This window comes from Neomonachus schauinslandi, chromosome 5 (assembly GCF_002201575.2).
Source record: "Neomonachus schauinslandi chromosome 5, ASM220157v2, whole genome shotgun sequence".
Classification (NCBI taxonomy): Eukaryota; Metazoa; Chordata; class Mammalia; order Carnivora; family Phocidae; genus Neomonachus; species Neomonachus schauinslandi.
The window spans coordinates 168813192-168828566 of NC_058407.1; the positions used below are offsets into that span (position 1 = coordinate 168813192).

General features: G+C 46.5%; 1 protein-coding gene across 2 annotated transcripts; it reads left to right on the top strand.

The window, feature by feature from the left end:
* Positions 1 to 726: 726 nt before the first annotated feature.
* IFT22 (intraflagellar transport 22) lies at positions 727 to 6944 on the top strand. Of its 2 annotated transcripts, XM_021700559.1 has the most exons (5): positions 727 to 860; positions 5117 to 5193; positions 5311 to 5400; positions 5659 to 5861; positions 6556 to 6944. In XM_021700559.1, exons 1-5 carry the CDS (start codon positions 822 to 824, stop codon positions 6702 to 6704), a joined length of 558 nt encoding a protein of 185 aa, XP_021556234.1. In that variant the 5' UTR covers positions 727 to 821; the 3' UTR covers positions 6705 to 6944. The 2 variants fall into 2 exon arrangements, with proteins under 2 accessions (XP_021556234.1, XP_021556235.1); XM_021700560.1 differs by lacking the exon at positions 5311 to 5400 and having other exon boundaries at positions 745 to 860; positions 6556 to 6704.
* The last annotated feature ends 8431 nt before the right edge of the window (positions 6945 to 15375 follow it).

Consider the following 15375-nt stretch of genomic DNA (forward strand, 5'->3'; position numbering starts at 1 on the left):
CACGGTGTTGGGTTTATTTTGGCGTTTTTGTCATACCAGCACTTTCTGGGGCTAGCAAATTTTGTCTGGACACTTAATTTCATGGCCTCTCCTGAAATTCTGGACCGGCTCCGCAATTTAAGGCTGAACTAATGAATGAACTTTGCAGCGAAGCGCCCAGACATCTGCACCGACACTGAACTACGCTGGGCATTGTCCTTTTGGGTTTCTCCCCAGATCACCCAAAGGACGATCAGTGGTGAACCCATTCGGAGACCCGAGACTCGTTTTGTCTCTGACCTTTTCTAGATTGGGCCAGGGCAGTGATAAACCCGATCACAGTGTGGGCAGTGCCGTGGCAGAGTGACGAAGGCGTCAGAAGGCCTGCTCCCAAGCCCAGCTCACCAGTTACATGGCCAGTCTGAGTTCTCGGGATTACAGGGAGGCGCATAGATCAGGGACCTGCCATCAGCCCCCAACCTACCAAGAGAGAGAGGCGGCCTGTGTGAGCTCTGCGGTCCTCCCGGGTCAGAAGCGAGTCTGGATCCGGGTTTTTTGCTTCCCTTCCACCCTCCCTCTAGCCTTGCACACCCGCTTCCAGCCCCGAAGTCCAAGCCACCAAGGCAGAGGAGCCGGCCGATCCGCCGGCCGATCCGCCCGCCTATCCGCAGACCCATCCGCGGCCCTTCCATTCCAGGCCCCGCGCCGCGGCCCCGCCCACTCCCGTCGGCCCCCGCGGGCCGCCCCCGTCGCCGTGGAAACGAAGGCTGCCGAGCGGCGCGGTGGCTTCCTCTCCTCCGGGCAGCGGCGGGCTCCCACCAGCTTGAGGGCGGCGGACCGCGATGCTGAAGGCCAAGATTCTCTTCGTGGGGCCCTGCGAGGTGAGGCCCGGCCGGCGAGGGCGGCGGGAGGGGGCCGAGGCGGGCGCGGGGCGTCCCGGGACTGTGCCTTGCGCCGGGAGCCCCCCAGGAGTCGGGAGCCCTGTCCCACCGCGCCCACCCGGTGTGCGCCGCTGGCCTCAGCGTGAACTCGGCGCCCCCAGACCTTGACCCCGTTTTCGTAAGTCCTGAAAGTAGTGAGTGGCGTTTTGGAACCAGAGTCTAGGTCCCACGATTCTCCTTTGCCCCTGAGGTCGGCCCTAATGAACATGCCTGTGGGACAAGAAAAGGAGAGGAAAGATTGGACTATTACATGGTCTTTGAACGGTTCCCTCGTAGTGTGCGTGGTGGTGGGGGGGGGGGGGGGGAGGATTAAACCTATCTGTGGATTTAACATCATACAAAGGAATAAGATTCCCATGGACTAAAGCTAAATGTGTAAAACAACTACCGTAGAAATAGTGAATATTCTCCATCTTAAGCGCGCATCCCAATTGCCTGGAGGGCTCGTGAAAAACACAACATGCCAGTGCTGCCCCAGAGTTTTGATTCAGTAGATCTGGGAGGGATCCGAGAATCTGCCTTTTACCGATGCTGTTTGTCCAGGGACCGCGCGTTGAGAACCACTGTAGTAGATGCGTGTATGGAGAGATAATGTTATTCAGCTTGAGACAGGGAAAGTCTCCTCAAGCACAACACAAAAAATGAAGAAGCCTAAAAGAAATGACAGCGAAAGTAAGCCTGGGGAACATCTGCAAAATACATTACAAAGAAAGAATTAATGGGTAGAACGCACAGGGGAAGTTTAAAAATTGGTAAAAAAAAAAAAAAAACCTCAATAGAAAATCAAGCGAAGTCCCTGGACCCAAGTACAACCAGCCAATAAGTATAAGAGGATGTTCAGCCTCAACAGTCGACAAGAACATGAATTAAAACAAGAAGATGAAGCTTATTTGCCCATTGTAGCGGGTGAAAAAAGGTTAGAACACTGATAACATGAAGCATGAGGATGCTTGTAGGGAAATGAGTACTTTAGGATTCTGTTGATGGGACTATACATTGCTAACAGCTTTATTGGCAAATCCAATTATTAAACTTTAAAACATGCATAGCTTTCAGTGCAACACTACATTTCTCAAAATCTACGGTAGCTGGACACTTACCTATGTTCCCCAGAGGGGGTATTGAAAGATATTGAACTGGAAACACCCTAGATGCCCATCGATAAGAGAATGTCTAAATAAACTAGGGACATTCCTACCGGGGAAGACTCCAGCGTTACCCAAAAGGAGGCACATCTGTGTGGAGTGACATGGAGAACATGTCAAGTTTATGTCTTGCCAAGACATAAACTAGTAAGTGAAATAGACAAGTAATAACAATATGCACAGAATTGTGAAAAGTAAACCAAGCATAAATATCTTCTCTTTTTTTTCATGGAAATTCTCAAACATACAAAGGGAGAAAAAACAAGGAACTCCTAGTACTCATCACCCAGCTTCAACAACAAAATATATTTCCGCATACACATATCGTCCTCTACCTCAATACTCTGCAGATTGGCCAACCTTTCTATTCCTTTAGCATGCTGGGCCCATTCCTGGCCTGGTGCTATCCAACTAGTTATTCTCTTTGCCTGGAAGGCTCGGTTGACTCCTTGTCATTCAAATCTCGGTTTAAACTTCACCCTTTCAGCCTTCCCTGACCACCCAGTTCAAAGTCCCTATGGCATTATCCCACTTGATTTTTTTTTTAAAGATTTTATTTATTTATTTGACAGAGAGAGACACAGCGAGAGAGGGGAACACAAGCAGGGGGAATGGGAGAGGGAGAAGCAGGCTTCCCACGGAGCAGGGAGCCTGATGCGGGGCTCGATCCCAGGACCCTGGGATCATGACCTGAGCCGAAGGCAGACGCTTAACGACTGAGCCACCCAGGCGCCCCCCCACTTGGTTTTTATCCTCGTGCTTAGCACTACTTCATCTTGTGTTCAACAGCTCCGGGCAAGGTAGACACTTAAAAATACCTGATGTGCCTAACAGTTTCTTCATTTTCCCAGAAGAACCCTCCCCCTCAATCAATTGGTTTTGACCAACATGTATATATAAATTTAAGGGCATAGATGAAATATATAAATATACTTCTATAATGTTTTATGTATTCATGTAGCTATATATACATTTAAAGGTACCCTAAAGATACATATTAATTTAGAAATGCTATTTTATTCCGTACTTGCATTTCATGACACAGCTTTAAAATTTAAGCTCCTCACCTGCACCTTTGACACCTGAGTTGATTTTATGACCAGAGCCACTTTTAAACCACATGATGGGCACCTGGCTGGCTCAGTCGGACAAGTGTGTGACTCTTGATCTCAGGGTCATGAGTTTGAGCCCCACACTGGGTGTGGAGATGACTTAAATAAATAAAACTTAAAAAAAAAAAAAAGAACAAGACAAAGCATACCATCTGAGTAGTTTAGTATATAAGCACTTTTTGAATGTGTATGACCCTGTTCCTAGAAATGTATTCCAGCCCAAAGAACCATTCCTTTTTTTTTTTTTTAAAGATTTTATTTATTTATTTGACAGAGAGAGACACAGCAAGAGGGAACACAAGCAGGGGGAGTGGGAGAGGGAGAAGCAGGCTTCCTGAAGAGCAGGGAGCCCAATGCGGGGCTCGATCCCAGACCCTGGGATCATGACCTGAGCCGAAGGCAAATGCTTAACGACTGAGCCACCCAGGCACCCCCAAAGAACCATTCCTATTACATCAGGTCATTTGCTTTATTCGTTCATCCTATAGATAAATATCCATGGTCTCCACAAACATAACCACTCAACCATTTTTTTTTTTTTAGTTAGTTTTTTTTTTTTTTAAGATTTATTTATTTAGTTGGGGTGGGGCAGGGGGAGAGGGAGAAGCAGACTCCCCACTGAGCAGGGAGCCTGACGCCAGGATTGATCCCAGGACCCCTGAGATCATGATCTGAGCCGAAGGTTGATGCTTAACTGACTGAGCCACCAGCTTAACTGACTGAGCCACCCAGGCGCCCCTCAACTGTGTTATTTTTAAGTGAGGCTGCATGCTCAGGAAGAATTACTAAAGCAAGATTAAGCCCCTTCCCCGACCTTCTCCTGATTCTGTCAAGTGACCTCTACAAGCCTCCAAAACTGGCATTGGTTGAAATGATTCTAGTCAAGCAGTTGTTCAAAATAAAGTTCTTGAGAGAGCAGGACATAATTTCATAGATTTTTGAGGACTCAAGTGTAAGAGATTCCCTTTCATCTGAGGAGGAATTTGCGGAGAAAAAAACGCCTTATCTTACATCCGAGCATATACTATATTCGCTAAATGAACGATGCAAATGTACAGAAAATATCTGAAAACAGATCACAGTTTTCACCTTTGGGGAGGGAATGGAATGGATGGACAGATGGCTACTTTGGGCGGAGGGACCAGGAGGGCTGTTTTGTTAATAGGACCGTGTATGACTTGTATTTTCTAGAAGGAGAAACAGCCCTGTGCGAGAGTGTGGCACCGCCAGCCACTGTGGGACCCAGCTCTGAACCTGAATTTCTCTGTGACCTTGAGGAACTCCCTTCCCCTTTCTGGACCTCAGTGGCTTCGTATCTGTGACAGACTGGTTTCTTGATGTGGAGAGGAGCATGGCAGGAGAGAGACTCACGATGGGCGCCTGGGTGGCTCAGTCGTTAAGCGTCTGCCTTTGGCTCAGGTCATGATCCCAGCGTCCTGGGATCGAGCCCCACATCGGGCTCCCTGCTCGGCGGAGAGCCTGCTTCTCCCTCTCCCACTCCCCCTGCTTGTGTTCCCTCTTGCTGTGTCTCTCTCTGTCAAATAAATAAATAAAATCTTAAAAAAAAAAAAAGGAAATAAAATTTTTTTTTTAATTAAAAAAAAGAAAAAGGAGAGAGACTCAACAGTAACAATTCTTTTCTGTTCTCAGATAAGTTAACTGAAAGCCAGCCAGGGAAATCAGTGTGGGTAAGAAGGTCACCCAGTTAGACCTTCTTTAAAACCCCGTGCGTGCTGGGTCCCAGACCAGACTGCGCCCACCAAATACAGGAAGGCAGCGAGGCCCGCCCAACCAGAGAGAACCCTCTGACTTGGTGCTCTCGGGGTGGCCGTGGCCTACACGCCATCACACCTGGTTCCAAGCCAGCTATTGGAGGGCACGTTTATGGTTTACTTTTCAGCTCTTCAGCAAAGACCTTTTATTATCTTCATTTCCACAGAGTGGAAAAACCGTTTTGGCCAACTTCCTGACAGAATCTTCTGACATCACCGAATACAACCCAACCCAAGGAGTGAGGTGAGCCCCGACAAATCTGTTTCCCAGAGAGGCCCACCACCCCCCTTTTGGGGACGGTGGCATTCCCAAAGTATACTGTTCCCAAAGTGGAGATGCTGCTATTGTTTTTATTTCTAGGATCCTGGAATTTGAGAACCCACACGTGACCAGCAACGCCAAAGGCACGGGGTGTGAATTTGAACTATGGGATTGTGGCGGTGATCCAAAGTACGTTTCCTTTAAAGAGGGTTGGCTTCATCAAATGATTCAAGACTCAGCTGCCCGCCAAGCACCTTGGACTCTGGCCCAGCACACTTCCTAGCATGTATTAGGGGCGTGATCGATTATTTGGTGACATGTGTGGCTTTTGAAACTTGACACAATGACAAGTCATCCATCAATTAACCCTAAGACGTTATTTCTAAAGGCCTCAGCTAGAAACCAGAGCCACCTGACAGTCACCGTGCCTCCTTCTCTGTCTTGCAGGTTCGAGTCTTGCTGGCCAGCCCTGATGAAGGACGCGCACGGGGTGGTGATCATCTTCAATGCCGACCTCCCGAGCCACCTGAAGGAAATCGAGATGTGGTATTCCTGCTTCGTCCAGCAGCAGTTCCTACAGGACCCTCGGTGTCTGTTGATCGCGCACCACAAACCAGGCTCCGGAAGTGATAAAGGACACCTGACTTTGTGTAAGGAAACTGCCATTTCTCCTTTCAGCTCTTGTCTTGAATGGTCTGGGCATTTGTATATTGTTTCATGTCTTTAGAAACCAGAGGCTCTGTGCAGTTATTGAGCACTTACTCTGTCCTTGGCCTTTGTTCTTCCTACCATGTAAACTGGAATCGCCAGGTTGGAAGATCTGTCATAGCATCCAGGCCAGGACAGAGACACTTTGAAAGCAGGCAGACACCAAGAGGGGAAAAAAAAAAAACAAACCTGATTTTAGCCACTCATCAGTACAATTAGGGACATTCTTTCCTGACTGGTCTTGTCTCAAGAAAATCTCCCAATTAGCCTGTGACACACCATGACAGAGTGACAAAGTGCTCATGGAAGACGACTCACAATATTCAGAAATCTCTTCCTTTCTGGTGTGAGAAGAGGACCTGGAAGTGGCTTGTAGTTTTGCTATCCCACCACCAGGCGACAGTGTGGTGGCACTCTTTATTGAGCACCTACCGTATGCCGAGCTCGATGCTGAGCGCATCGGCAGTGGCACGTGGTGAAACGTTTCTTCCTCTGTTAAATCATGGCAGGCAAGACCCCACTTTATTTTTGGCCTCTAGAGAGGTCAACAAATTGGCTTCGATAAGACTCAGGTCATTGGGAGCTGGAAAGGGCCCTTCCTTAAAAGTTCATGCCTAATTTACTTTCCTTTTTAAGCGCCCCCCTTGAGCAAGCTGAAGCTGGTGCACTCGAATCTTGAGGATGACCCTGAAGAGATCAGGTTGGAGTTCATAAAGTATTTAAAAAGCATAATCAACTCAGTGTCTGAAAGCAGAGACCGGGAGGAGATGTCAATTATCACCTAAGCAGCCTTCACCTGGACTCTTCCACATCGCACATGAGGTCACCTTGTTCCCCAGGCAGATCTGGAATCTTACCCAGCTACTGATGTGACCTTCTCCCTGTGGCTATAGAAGAGATTTTCCTTATCTGCTCTTAAGGTCGGGTCAGCCAGGGAGTTGACTCGTACTGTTTATTCCCTGTCCTTAGTTCAGATGAGAAAATCCTCTTATTGCATTCTCATTCCTTTGCCCCAAACCTCTCCAAGAGCTGGAAAACTGAGCTGTTTTTCTTTCGTCTTCATACACGTCAAGTGACAAAAATTGTGGAATTGTAACCGTCAGAACCAAATGATTCGGCAGAAGTTTAATTCCTGTGTGTTGGTTTGAAGGTGGTTTTCATTGCTTAATTCATTCAACAAATACTGACGCGTCGTGCTACACTGTTCTAGCTGCTGACGATATATAGCATGAGCAAAACAGATAAAAATCCGCCCCCTCGTGGAGCTGCCGTTCTGTTCCTCTAAATAACAGGGAGGTAGAGTCCAGCACTTAAGTCCTACACCTTAGATATGGGGAAAAAATGATAGAGTCTTCCATTTTCCATAATTGGTCTAAATCTCATGGTCCCCTCCTCCTAGATAAGGAGGGGACCTAGACCACATTTGATGCCAAATGAGGGTACAATTGAGCCTCCTTCATGGGCTCTGCATTTGCAAATTTGCCTACTGGCTCAAACTGATTTGTAACCCCCAGATCAATACTCACAGTGCTTTCAGTTATTCAGAACGGCAAAAAATTTGGATCACCGGTCACGCATGTTTCCAGCTGAGGCTGAACAAGGCCACCCTCTGCCTTCTTGTTTCACCTCTCATACTATCAAGTGTCCTTGTCACAGCCTATTGGGTGCCGCATTTTCACATTTCTGTGCTTTTCGTGAGTGGTTTCGCTGTTTAAAATGACCCCCAAATGTGGCGTGGGAAAAGCTGGCTAATGTTCCAAAGTGCAAAAAGGCTGGGATGTGCCTTACGGAGAAAACTGATGCTTCAGAGAAGCCTCTTTCCAGCACAAGTTCCAGTGCAGCTGGCTGTGAGTTCCATGTCGATGAAATCAACAACGCATATTGAATAGGGTGTCTTTAAATAGAAGCGTCCATAAAACGAGGTTGCATATTGATGGCTGATGAAACTGGGATCAGAGGTGCACAGGAACGTAACCCTGTATTTCCCCAGAAGCAGTGGTTTGCTATTCCCTCATCCAGTGCGCATGGTGACTTTACAGAATGTAAGGACCGTGCATAGTGACAATCAACTGTTTTTCTGTCTCTTGCAACTTAAAAGTTTCCACATTAGTTCAGTCTCTGGGGTAAATATTTCATCAATTCAAGGTTACGGTCTACTTCCTCACCCTTTTCCCCAAGATGGCCTCAGGGTGATCGGCAGGGTTTGTGCTAATATTGGGGCAGCTATTCAAGGGCCAGGTCCTCTGGTGCCCTTCCTGACCTCTTTCAGGATGTCACTTGCCACCCTACTGGCCATCTCCAGTCAAGTCCAGGACTGGTACAGCCAATGGCATGGGTTTTCCCCGTGGAACCATGGGTCCCAGGCTGACTCTGCCATATCCTGGCTGGGCCTGGCCCTGCGCATCTCTGAGAACCACCTGTGTCCTCCATACATCCGAGATCTCTGGGGGTCTCTATGGCAGGACCAGTGCATTCCTTGCCACAGCTGGCCTGTCTGGCCCATCCTCAACTCTCAGCTTCCTGGTAGAAAAACAGGATTTTCAGGGCAATCGAGAATATAGAAGGTAGGGTACTCTCAAATCTTATCCCAGTTACAGTAGTAAGAGATGCAGTATTCTTGTTATAAACCTACAAAGAAGTTTATTTTTTAATTTAATGATAATTTTTTAATTTAACAATCCTGTTACCCTTTTTAAACTTGGCGTAAAATATACATAAGATTTGCCATTTTAACCATTTTTCACTCTCCATCTCCAGAACATTTTTATCATCCCAAACTGAAGCTCTGTACCCATTAAATGCTAACTCCCCATTCCCCCTCCCCCCAACTGCCGGCACCCACCATTCTACTTTTTGTCTCTCTGAATTTGACTACTCTAGGGACTTCATAAAAGTAGAATCATACAGTATTTTAAGTTTTGTGACTGGCTTATTTCGCTGAGCAGAATGTCCTCAAGTTTCATCCATGTTGTAGCAGATGTCAGAATGCCCTTCCTTTTTAGGGCTGAATACTATTCCATTGTATGGACAGATTACATCTTGTTTATCTGTTCTTCTGTTGGTTATTGTAAATAATTTGCTGAAACATTAGTGTACAATTCACCTAGGATATCTTTCTTTCAAAGATTTCATTTTTAAGTAATCTCCACACCTAATGTGGGGCTCGAACTCACAACCCTGAGATCAAGAGTCACACACTTCACTGACTGAGCCAGCCAGGCACCCCCACCTAGGATATTTTTGAGGAAGATCAGCATTTAACCTCTCCAAGATTTTATTTTTATTTAAATATCCTTGATATCTGGACATCCTTATCAGCTTGGAAGGTAGAATACACATAACATCTTCTAAAAAGTTTTTTATGATCTCAGGGGAACTTAATTCTTAAGTATTCCTTCAGGTAATATATGTAAAAACAATGTTATATCGTCCTAACACTTAATTTGTAAAAACCATCAAAAGTGTTGATGCTCAGAATAAGCAAATATGGTGAGTTTATAGCTTATGGTACAAGTGAGTTTGCTTTAATCTTAGGAATTTGTTCATCCATAATTTTTATATTTGGATTCTTTTTTTTTTTAAGTAAGCTCTAGGCCCAACATGGGGCTTGAACTCACAACCCAAGATCAAGAGCTGCATGTTCTACCGACTGAGCCAGCCAGGTGCCCCTATTTTTGGAATTTTTTTTAACATAGCCAACCTGAAAACACATTAAGTAGATCAAAAGTTAGATGTAGGTCTTTTCCAGTGCGAGTGAGATAAAAGTAGAGACGCTTAAGAGAGATGAATCAATAGGCGTGGGTGCTCTTCACTTTGACAAGGAGGAGGCTGAAATGGAGCTGTGTGGGCAGTCTGTCAGAGAGTGGTATTTGCTAATAATGCCAACGTCCTGGTAAATTTAGATTGAACTACAGTCACCTCTTAGCCAACTGCCTGGTTACCTGCAAGCACGTTTTAAGTCCAGGTTAATTTCCTTCTGACCTGCTCTCGGTGGGAACATGTGGAAGGAACACAGAATAGCCTCAAGGCCAACTGTGGCAAATCATCTTTACGTAACAGCGGCAGTAATAATAATTGGTCTGCAGAATACAGCTCCAGAACAGAAAGGAATTATTTTTATCTGATTGTTGATGAGAAGCCAAGAGTTCAACAGAAAAATTAACCCCAGCAGCATGCATTTACATTAGGGGCCAGAGTGCAACCCTTGTAAGGACTTGAATAGAGAAAAAGATTTGCAGTTGAATAGGCCATGTGTGCACAAGTTCTAAGGGGAGAGTCAATGAAGAAGTCTGTCTTCCCTGTCCTGGAAACCCATTCCCTCTCAGGAAGCCACTTACCAGGACGCCTGGGTGGCTCAGTGGGTTAAGTGTCCGACTCTTGATAATCAGCTCAGGTCTTGATCTCAGTCGTGAGTTCAAGCCCAGTGGTTGGGCTCCCCTACTTAAAAAAAAAGAAGCTACTTACCTTCCACATTCTACCAGACCCAGTCTGTGCATGTACAAATGTGTTTTGTGAATGGAAATGATAGCAAACTGTTCACATTTTCCTACAACTTGCTTTTTTCACTTTTTATCTTAGGAGTTTGTGTAAATACAGAGCTGCTCTATTCTTGTTCATAGCTGCAAATTATTCCACATAACCATTTATGTTACAATTTTATACTAGATCATTTTAATAACCATTCATGTTGAAATATTACCTTTTTATTGATGGACATTTTTAACAATACTGAAATGCATGATTTGGGATATAAATATGATTGTGAAATCTTAGGAAGGTGGTTTCAACCATCAGCCCTTTCGAGGGAAGGGTAAAGTTGCTGGTCTTGGCATCCTAGGTCTGATTTCTCATTTCATACCATTTTCTAACTGCACAGTGTGATTTTTGCCATGCGTGTGCTAGCGTATGGTGAGATTACTTTCATTGTATCACAGATGGGACAATGCACATGAGAGCCGCAGAAACATGGAAGAGCCTGGTCACAGGGGAAACTCAGTAGTTCAGCATGACTCCAGTGAATGTGTGTGCAGTCCGTGTGGGACTGAGTGACATGGCGGGGAGGGTGACGGGGGGAGGGAGTGGGGATGGGTGTCTCTGAGTGGCGGGAGGTGTGGGTGGCAGAGAGAAGATGAGTGGTCAGTTGGTGAAGGGCCTCTCAGACCAGGCCAAGGAGTTAGGGCCTGAGTTGCCACTGAAGAATCATCCCTGCCGGTTAATGTGGTCAGGTCTCCACTTTAGAAATAAACTCTGATGGCAGCGTGAGAGCTGGATGGGAAGGACACGTGTAAAAGTGACTGCTACCATTCCTTGGTTTGTGGCCGCATCGCCCCAGTCTTTAAGGCCAGCATCCTCAGATCTTTCTCTGCTCCATCTTCACATTGTGTGTCTGACTCAAACCGCCCTCGACTCTCCGTTGTAAGGACACTTATAATTGCGTTAAGGGCCCAACTGGATAATCTCCCCATCTAAAGATCCTTAACTTAATCACATCAGCAAAGACCCTTTTTCCAACTAATGAAACAACACTCACATGTTCCAGAGGTTGGGTCCTGAGATCTTTGGGGGCTGGAATTCAGCCTCAGTGAATGGTACCTGAGGCGCTAATGGAAGAAGAGCAGGCTTGGGGGAAGGGGGAGTTAGGGGAGATGACAAATGATCAGTCTGAGATGACCCAGCAAGTTAGGGACAGGGACCAAACTGGCCCCCCCATGCCCCTGTTCTTTCCCCTGTCCTGGGGTAACTGGGCAGGAAAATGAGTCCACAGATGAACATGGCCGAGAACGTCACCCCTGAGACTGAACCCCTAGTAAAGCAACAAGGACAGCAACGGACAAAGAGCCATTCTTGAAGCCGAGCCACCCAGAAAATGGTTTCCACATATGTTGCAGATAGAACTAGCATCATCATATTTTCTGAAACCAATCAAATCAGGGAGTATTACTGAAACTTGTAAAGAAAACCACGAGTTAGTCACTTAACATCACAACTTGAACGTCCACAGCTCCAGATTGCTCAGGGAAGCTCCTGGAGATCATTATACTTTTTGTGGAACACCAGAAGACCCATATACCACAAGGGTAGCTAAATTGTTATAGCAAAGAGCAGAGATTTGCTAGTAACTGAAGACCTATGAGAGTTTTTTAAAATACCAATTAAAAAAGTAACTGTTTGCACCACTCAAGAAAATTACTCTGAACTATGACTCTTCTAGATCTTGACCTCAGCCTTCCCCACCTGACGGTTGAGAATATCCTGGCCTTGGCTGATAATTTCTCAACAAATGTATTCTTTCCTTCAACAAATGAAGGATCCCCATTTTTAAAAACCAAACCCAAAGAGATTAAATTAGTGAGGAAGGAGGAAACTCTGCTTTTGAATGTTAAGAACAGATTACACATTTTTAATGTGACTTTGAAACTGCTTTATCAGTTAAATAATTCTCTACATTTATGATACTGGCCATTCTTCCTACCAAAGTTAAAAGCCAATGGAAATGCTATGTCTGCCAAGTATTCCCACTTCAAAAGGAAAGTTCATGGTGCTTTGATGTGAGCAACACCTCCTCTATCTTTCTGCAGTTCATTCCTATCTAAGCATTCTGATAGCTTTTAAAAGTATGCCTCCTTTCTCGAAAGCCTCAGTGCAGATTTACCCCACACTGAAGCAGCTCTTCGGATGGGGCGTAATTTTAGATCTTAGACATTCAAAGTGCTATGTAAAATAAAAATAACTTCTCTATTTTACATTATTGTCTAACTGGAGTTTTGTGATAAGTACTTTATACAAGAACCATCCTTTTCTCTTTTGTGTGACTTTACAAGGCCTGGAAAACACCTAGGTGTGTTACCCATGTGACGCAACGAAATATTTTGTTCAGAGGAATTCTAATTTTGTCAGAGTATGAATGACTTGGTTTCTACTTACAGGAACCTACTTCAAGTACTTTTCAAGGATATTTTGCAAATACAACGACACTGGGAATTGATCATCCTTTTTGGCGGTGCAACTGTTCAAAGCAGGAAGTTGTGCTTTGCATTTTTTTAAAATGGTGACAACAGTTTTAAGGTATCAATCGCAAACGAGATGACTCTAAAAAGAATGGTTCTTACGTATGAAAAGACTAGCACGAGAGAGTAAGGTCAAATATATACCAGCGAGGAACGTGGACGTGAGTCTATTAGCCGCTGAAATGCCCTAAGCAGAGCAGGGATGATTACTTTGGTGGCCCCGTGGAGAGACGACTTAAGGGGAACATGCCTGAGAGCAGGTTGACAAGAAAATCCAGAGTGTCTGAAACACAGCATCGGCGATTGACATGAAGAAAATGGGACAGGTTCCATAAGTATTTAGGAAGTAAAATTTGGGGCGCCTGGGTGGCTCAGTTGGTTAAGCGACTGCCTTCGACTCAGGTCATGATCCTGGAGTCCTGGGATCGAGTCCCGCATCGGGCTCCCTGCTCGGCAGGAGTCTGCTTCTCCCTCTGACCCTCCTCCCTCTCATGCTCTCTGTCTCTCATTCTCTCTCTCTCAAATAAATAAATAAAATCTTAAAAAAAAAAGGAAGTAAAATTTGTGTTTGAGTGGACAAGAAGGAAGAAGGCGAGTTTAATCCCCTATTTCCAGCGTGCCCGGTTTATTGCAGGTGCTCAACGAAGTGAGTTAATAAGTGACTACATTTCCCATAGGCCTTAGGGCAGCGTCCCCTGCATTTCCCAGAGAGCTGTGCGATGCCCACGCTGGCCCTGAGCGTCGTGGAAAAGGTAAACAGGAGGGGATGCGATCTTTAATGTTGCTTTGTAACCAAATTCCCCATTATCCTTTCCTCCTCTGTCCACCTTCTCTGTCTCCCGCTCCTCTGTTCACGGGCTTCAGGAGCCCAAATACCCAGGACTTGACTCCTTTGGCAACAGCTCGGTGTTACCTTTTCAGTGCCGAGCGACCGGAAGCGGAGTGCGCCTGCGGCCTTCTGGGAAATGTAGTTCCGTCCTCCCATGGCCTTGGTTCGGTGTAAGGACTCCGTCTCCTCGGGCCGCAGAACCAAGGCCTGGGTGGTGGGGTACGTGACCGGCCCGTCTGAAAGCTTTGGGGACTGTTCCGCGGACGGCTCCTCGCAGGCCCAGGCCACCGACCGTTGCAGAGCCGACGAGCCCGGCTGGTCTCCATGGTGACCGGCTCGCCGCAGAAGCCTCTGGGAATTGTAGTTGGGCGGGAGCCGGGTCTGTGCGCCGAGTTCCGAGCGGTGACCGTTACCGCTCGCCACCGCGGTCCGGTCGGAGCTTGGCGGCGTCCGGGGGAGCTCCTTCCGCGTTTCCTCGGCCTCCGGGACCCCAGGCAGGCGGGCGGTCGCCCGGAAAGGCGGGGTGTGGGCCCGGGCTCCAGGGGAGGTATCTGGCAGGCGTTTTGCAGAGGCTCGCACAGTGGGTTGGTTGGTCACAGCGTTGAGAGCCGCATCAGAGCGTGGCCTCGAAGGAGCGCTTGGTCCAGTCTCTTCTGCTAGATTAGGGGGGACCGAAGCCCAGACAGAGTCCATGGTTTGCCCCAAAGCGAGGCCAGATCCTAGTCTGTCCGCTCACGCCTTTCTTTGCAGCACAGAGCGCCCTGCCTGACAGAGCAGGCGCCCAGACATCGGTTAAGTGTCATTTCGTTCTAACGACAGCCAGCTGAAATACAAAAGTACAAGATTTAAAAAAAAATTTTTTTTTTTTTTTAAAGAGGGAGGTGGACCTATAGATAAGGAGACTTATCAGCCAGATACAACCTGTAAATTCATTTGGATCATGAGTCTAAGAATCAATTGTGCGGCTTTTAAAAATCTGGTAGATGTGAACATTGATTGGCAATATGGCAGAGTTACTGTTTAAAACTTCTGGTTGTGAAAAGGCTGTTGCAGTTATGTTTTAAAAAGGAAAAGAGGGGCGCCTGGGTGGCTCAGTTGGTTGGACGACTGCCTTCGGCTCAGGTCATGATCCTGGAGTCCCGGGATCGAGTCCCGCATCGGGCTCCCTGCTCAGCGGGGGGTCTGCTTCTCCCTCTGACCCTCTTCCCTCTCATGCTCTCTCTCATTCTCTCTCTCTCAAATAAATAAATAAAATCTTTAAAAAAAAAAGGGGGGGGGGAAGAGTCTTAGAGACACGTACTGCAGGTTTTATGGTCGAAATGATGTCTGAGATTTGCTGAAAAAATACCCAGCGTGGCCGGCTGGGGGGAGACAAGAATGGTACGGGATACCTGAGATGGCGTTGTACTATTTTACTCTCTTTAGCGGTGTTGAAAAGGACCATAATCAAGGGGTTTTATTTCATGTTACTGTGTTTCAGAAAGTTTCTGAAATATGAAGCAGCTCAGAGTTTCTCTGAAACATAAGCCTCACACGGCACAAGTGAGCCTCCTTGGGGACTTCTCCCGTCAAGAAAGAGCACCGCAATGAGGGGGGCTGTGTCCAGTGCCCCCAGGTCCT

Excerpts from the sequence above, each read along its gene's own strand:
- IFT22 (XM_021700559.1), top strand. The coding sequence starts at position 822 with ATGCTGAAGGCCAAGATTCTCTTCGTGGGGCCCTGCGAG. Across the intron at positions 861-5,116 it reads TCTTCGTGGGGCCCTGCGAG|AGTGGAAAAACCGTTTTGGC; the intron begins GTGAGGCCCGGC and ends TCATTTCCACAG. Across the intron at positions 5,194-5,310 it reads AACCCAACCCAAGGAGTGAG|GATCCTGGAATTTGAGAACC; the intron begins GTGAGCCCCGAC and ends TTTTATTTCTAG.